Here is a 6,674-nt window from a genome sequence, read left to right as displayed (position 1 = left end):
ATATATATATAAAGGACTATGCTATAATTAACAAATTTGGCATTCTGTTCACTAATGCAACAGTTCCTAGGGTCTCCTGGCCTGCCAGTGGTAATGCTTCATCCCTCACAGAGAGTCTGCACTGGCTCCCTCAAAGTCAATCAGAGAACAAAAGCACAGCATTTGTCATTGAAGAACATCTACAACTAAATTAACATACTTAGCTCATAAATAGAAGAGGCCTGAAAACCTTCTCAGGGATTTTTTTATAACCTATGAAATTAACTGGAAAATCTGTGAGCATAGAATAGTTATGAATCATTGTTTAACAAATGGCTTTTGACTTACCAGCTCTTTCATGATAGCTAGAAAGCTCAGGATATAGCTTATATTCATTTCCATTACCTGCATGAAAATGAGAGACTATTTAAAAGCTTATTACAATGCATAAGATACATAAAAATCTTGCCTTGTTAAGGATTTACACTATGGGGTCAGGCTAGAAATCAAGAGGTAGCTGAAAACTCCACAAAGTCAAGTACAAGGCAGAAGTAGCTGAAGTACCTGATGCTGCGCCACGGTCTATTCCAGAAATGAGCATAAAACACCAAGGCAAGAAAAGGTTGCAGCCCACATGGTGACCTCTAAACATTCTTGCTCGCTTAACTCCTAAGATAATTTCAGACAGCATGTCCGGAAGTCACCGCACAGCTTCTGATAAATACCTGAGTTCAGAATGGACTTAAACAGTCATAAGGGGTATATGACAACATACAGTGCATATCAGTTACTTAAATAATCACATTTCTACTTTTGAATATGAGACTACAAACCACAGTGATCTGAATCCCACTACTGGAAGTCAAAGAAAATCAATAAGCCTTTCCTAGCAGAAAGAATGCACAACACTCACTTTCTAGTTTCAAACCATATTTCCAGTCTACTTCTCTTGAATATTTTATGATAATCTATTAATTATATTTTATACAATTTTTCCACAACAGAAATGTATATATGAATTTATTTTTATTTTATTTTAATTAAGAACAGGGCCTATTAAATAACTTCTTGTGGATGGAGTTAACATTATAGTGATTATTTGTGTGTAACTGATCAAAATCTTTATTTTTTTTTTTAGTGTGTAAGTACACCTGTGTTGTGCAATGCCCTTGGAGGTCAGAAGGTGTTGGATTTCCCGGAACTGGAGTTATGCGATGTAGGTGCTAGGAATCAAACACGGGTCCTCTGCAAGAGCAGTCAGCACTCTTAACTGCTGACCTGTCTCTCCAGCCCCTGATCAAAATCATAAGTATGTGCTGAATAGGTAAGCTTACTAAACATAAAGGTAAAATATATTTGAAATGCACCTCACTATATGGGTGAGGCTTTCTTCATTCATCTGTGTTCAGAGGATGACTTTCTTATTGCTAAAGTGATACATATTCAGCTATTCAGCATCAAAATCTATTTTAGTGTCTTTTTTGGTTGTTTGTTTTTTGACAGGGTCTTATGTAGCCCCAGCCCAACTGGAACTCACTATGTAGACCAGGCTGGCTTCCATTTCATAGAGATCCACCTGCCTCTGCCTGCTGAGAGCTGGGATCAAAGGCGTGTGCCACCATGCCCGATGTTAGTGCTCTATTTCGTAGAAAGAACTTTTTTCTTTGACAGAGGGGATCCTGGTGTAACTCAGGATAGTCTTGAAATCCTGAGATCAAATGGTCCTCTCGCCTCTGCTTCCTGGGAGCGTCACCATACCCAGCTATTAAAGGTTGTTCTTATAAAAACTAGGGAGGGCTGGAAGGAGGTGTTTTACAGTAATGTCACTAAAATCTTTTATAGTTTTGAGACATGAGAAAAAAAATCAAATGATAATTTATCACCAACACAAAATGTAAAAATTTTATACTATAAAACAAGATATTAGAGAGCAACTGGGTGATAGGTAACAGTGATTTTAAAATACTATATGATGATTGTAATTACAATTCTCATTATAAATCTGATAGGTCAATTAGATCCTTTCTCAATTTTGCTGAGAACAAAGAACGGGAAATCACCTGCTTATGGGTGGTCCTGCTGCTCATCAGAGCTACTCACTACACCCATGTCCACACTCACATTGGACCTTGCTCTACACTGTGGAGTACTGTTTGGTCTAAGAATCAACATGGGTTGGGGTTTGTTTTACTTCAGATGCAGAAAAAGAGGACTGTGAAAGACAGAAGATGAATCTGTAAGCCATGCTCTTGGCTGGGCTGTCTCTGAGGAACTTGTCCAGCAACTGGAGGTCTGGAAATTGTCTCAGAAATTGCCTGTGGCCATAGGCCCTGGCAGTCTCATGCACTCTGAGGACAGAAGCACACCATGAAGTTTATGACTATATGAAGCAAATGCTGGCGGGGCAGGGATATGGACAGTCCAAGAGAATCTACTTGAAGAAAGAAATAATTTTAGGTAGATTAACAGATATTAGACAAACAAAATATATGCAACCAAGCTTTCCTTGTGTCTTCAATGGAAATGGGAACCATGATTCCACAGTACTGGGAAAGAACTCTGAGAGAAAAGACAGAAAAACCACAAATTTTACTAAAAGACATGAAATTCTCAACAAGTGGAAAGCACAGAATGGGAAGATTATGATACCATTAATATAAAAATTAATTAACTAATTAATTAATTTTTGACAGGGTCTCCCTAGCACCAGTCCACCTGAAACTCACTGTGTAGACCAGGCTGGCCTTAATCTCACAGAGATCTGCTTGCCTCTGCCTCTTGAGTGCCGGGATTAAAGGCAGGTGCCACCATGCCCGACGTAATTTATGTGCTTTATAATAGACTAATACCAAACATTATAGAATGAATAAAGGTATTTAATATTATTTTTGACTTGCATATTGCACACTTGATAAAAGAAGAATTGACAAAATAATCTCAAAATATTTTTTAAAAAAGTATCCACAAAGTTTGAGACAGGGCCTCCCTGTTGCCCCAGCTGGCCTGGAACTCTCTATATAGACCAGGCTGCCCTCAAACTCACAGAGATCCACCTTCCTCTGTCTCCCAAGTGCTGGGATTAAAGGTGTGTGCCACCACAACCAGCCCTTGAATACAGTCTTGAGTAAAAAAAAATCCAGATCTATAAAAACCAGGTTACAGGCATATTTTATATAATAATTAAAACTCTTGTATAGGAAAATCAAGATCATAAGATCCATGATAAATGTAGAATACACTGAAACCCAAATGATAAAGCCCTTTATGTAAAAAATGTTTTCACAAATTGAGAAAGAAAATAAATATCCCAATAAGAAGAAATGACCAATAAAATAAAGAGCTTTACGTTAAAGATTAAACCTAAAAACCAGCAAGAAATTTAAATTCACTAACATGTAGGGATGAACACAATCCCATTAAGGAAATAAGACTAACCTTGACTGAGAAATACTTTAAATATTCCAGCTCGAACAGCAGCGAGACATGTGAGCTGAGAGCGGTGGTGATGGGCAGTGCTGCAGTGGGATGTTTATGAGGGGTGGGTGGGATATTGGTGGGGGTTGCACAATGTGTTGGGGAATGACTCTGGTTGGTACACATGGCGGGAAACTTCTGTGGTGGTGAATGAAGATAGTGATGTTGTGGTGAGAAATGCCAAGAACCAAGGTAAGTGAGGAACCAGGGCTAAACATGAGAAAAAATGGATTCAGAACGTGAGTGAAGGTTTGAGCAGAAGTCCCTTATCCTCTTTTTTTTTTTTTTAATTTAAATTTAAATTCTTATTTATCATTTTTATTTTATGTGTATGAGTGTATTTTCTGCATGCATTTAAAGTGCACCTGTGTTGTGCAGTGCCCAAGGAGGACAGAAGGAGTTGGATCCCCTGGAACTGGAGTTATGGACAGTTGTTAGCCACCATATGGGTGCTGGGATTTGAACCCAAGTCTTCTGCAAGAACAGCCAGTGCACTTAACAGCTGAGCCATCTTTCCAGTCCCGTCTTTATCCTCTTGAAGAATGTTACTATTTATTTTGTTCTTTCTTCCACTGATAGTAATTGCATTTTAGCATGGAGTAGCTCTGCTCCTATACTGAAATTCTAAAAAAAAAATCTTATTATTTTTATTTTATGTGTATGAGTGTATTGCCTGCATGTATGTGAGTGCACCCATGTCATGCAGTGCTGTGGAGGTCAGAAGAGGGCTTCAGATTCCCCTGGAACTGAAGCTAAGGATGGTTCATAGCCGCCATGGGGGTGCTGGGCATCAAACCCAGGTCCTCTGCAAGAGCAGTCAGTGCTCTTAACTACTGAGCCATCTCTCCAGCCCCTGAAAATGTTTTAAAGGCAAGATCCAAGGCATCTTTGTACTTCATTACATGAAAGATCACCCAATGTAGTATAAATTTAACAACAATCTGCTTACTGAAAAACTTTATATATGATGAAAAATGTTATGACAGGTAAGGAACAAGCCTGGGCATTTATAAAACCTAGTTTTACCTAGTTAAAAGCACTTGATGGAAGCTGGAGAGACGGCTCAGCAGTAGGAACACTGATTACTCTTGCAGAAGACCTGGGTTCGAATCCCAGTACCCACACGGCAGCTAATAACTGTCTGTAACTCCAGTTCCAGGGGATCTGGCAGCCTCTTCTGTCCTCTGTGGGCATTGCATGACATGGGTGCAGGAAATATATTCATACACAGAAAATAAAAATAATAAATAAAATATTAAAAAAAAGCACTTGAGATCCTGTATTCCCAGGGTATATAGCAAAATAAATGTACATTAAAAATGTACTTATTTTTATTTTCTGTGTATGAGTGTTTTGCTTTATTAGGTTCTGGTAAACAAACCCGGATCCTCTAGAAGAGCAGTGAGTGCTCTTAACTTCTGAGCCATCTCTCCAGTGCCAAATGATTAAAATTTTGAATATAAATCTCTTTGTAAATTTAAGAAAATATTTTGTGCCCACTGAGCTACCTTTCCTGCCCTTATTCTTTATTTTCAAGACAGGGTCTTACTATGTAGCCTTCCCTGTAGCCCCAGCTGGCCTGGAACTTATTATATAGACCAGGCTGGCCTTAAACTCACAGGATCTGCCTGCCTCTGCCTCCCAAGTGCTGGGATTAAAGTTGTGCGCCACCATGTCTGGCATGAGGACAGAAGCCTTTATAAATGATAGCAATGAAAACTTTTGTCATGGTTTAGAAGAGGTTATATATAAATATCGACTAATTACTATTTGATATTGAAATAAAACAATATTGCTTGCTTTCTTAATGACATTTAATAATTACTTAATTACAATTATACACACACATGCACACACACACACACACACACACACAAACATATATATTTTATTTTATTTTTTCTGGTTTCTGAGATAGGGTCTCCCTGTAGCTACTGCTGGCTGGATTCACTATGGAGACCAGGCTGGCCTTGAACTCACAGAGATCTGCCTGCCTCTACCTCCCAAGTGCTGGGATTAAAGGAGTGCACGATCATGCCTGGGTAATTACAATTGTACTTAAACTCCAACAGAAGTACTCACTCTGGGAGTCAGCATTTAGTTGCATAGGTGCTGGTGATTGCTGTGGTCTTGATGATGGTTTTGGAGGTAATTCTTTAGCCTAGGAGGCACAAGAATAAATACACATAATTTTAAAACTCTGTTTTTATATATGAGTATAGGGTGCTTTTTGCCTCTAACCTGTTGATATAGCACTTATTGACTCAAAGAAAGATCACATGTATTGTACAGAACTGGATGTGAAGACTGATGTGAGTGGTCTAGTGCCCTCTTGCATTTAAGCCTCCACCCCCTCTGACACCTGTATATAGTCTGCAGGGGGATGCATATTCAGTGATATGGTCACAGGGAGCGGTCAGCAGGGAGAGGCAATGATAACTTAAACCCTATACCTCAGTTTCACTCTGCACAGCAGGGAGCAAGCAGAGCCCAAAGAGAGAAATGCACACAGAAGCTTGCCCATGCCCACCGCCCCCCAACGGCATCAGCTAGTATTAGTTCTATTAACTAATACCACCAAGGTTCATCCTAAGAGATGCAATTACAGAAAACAAATCATCCCTAAAATCTGTACAATGTCAAAGCTCTAGGTCATTTCCCTGAGGACTTTATAGAAGTTAATCGCAAAGGAAGCTCAGTAGGTCACTGGGACCCTGGGCAGAAAGTCCCTGTGACCACTGAGATAAACCGGAAGCCCTGGCACAGCACCTTCCTCTGCTCCCGTGCTGCTCTCCTTGCATTGATGCGTTGTCCTTCATTTTCATATTTTTCAGTAAAGGAATCAAGAATTTCATAAAGATCTTCTGCTTGAGCAGGCCGCGGCACATCTCCAAATAAAATGTCATAAGCTCGGAGGTCTTGACAGTAAAATCTAGCAAGGACAAAATTAAAAACATTTCTGTAACATACACAGATCTGTTTTGGAGGTAAACCTAACATGCTCACATATGTGTGTAATTGTGCTCACAAAATACATCATACACCACAAGCTGTACTCCATGTCTAATGCTTAGATTCACCCTAAACTTACCTCCAGAGGCAACAAACATAAATATTGATGTTCCTTTCTTCTCCATACAAAAAATACTTCACATATACATACAAACACATTTACATTTATATAGAAATATACAAATATATAAAGTATACATATTTTCATA

At 39.0% G+C, this 6,674-nt stretch overlaps 1 protein-coding gene across 1 annotated transcript in view; it reads right to left on the bottom strand.

The window, feature by feature from the left end:
* Sh3yl1 (SH3 and SYLF domain containing 1) overlaps nt 1–6,674 on the bottom strand; it is a 42,563-nt gene that overhangs the window by 4,254 nt on the left and 31,635 nt on the right. Inside the window, exons 7-9 of the mRNA XM_017802467.2 lie at nt 6,223–6,385; nt 5,536–5,614; nt 328–384 (exon numbers count right to left, since the gene is read on the bottom strand). Coding sequence (XP_017657956.1) covers nt 328–384; nt 5,536–5,614; nt 6,223–6,385 — 299 coding nt within the window. The remainder of the gene's footprint in view (nt 1–327; nt 385–5,535; nt 5,615–6,222; nt 6,386–6,674) is intronic.

The sequence above is a fragment of the Nannospalax galili genome, unplaced genomic scaffold (assembly GCF_000622305.1).
Source record: "Nannospalax galili isolate Female #2095 unplaced genomic scaffold, S.galili_v1.0 scaffold100, whole genome shotgun sequence".
Lineage (NCBI taxonomy): Eukaryota > Metazoa > Chordata > Mammalia > Rodentia > Spalacidae > Nannospalax > Nannospalax galili.
This window is presented reverse-complemented; position numbering and strand designations above follow the sequence as displayed.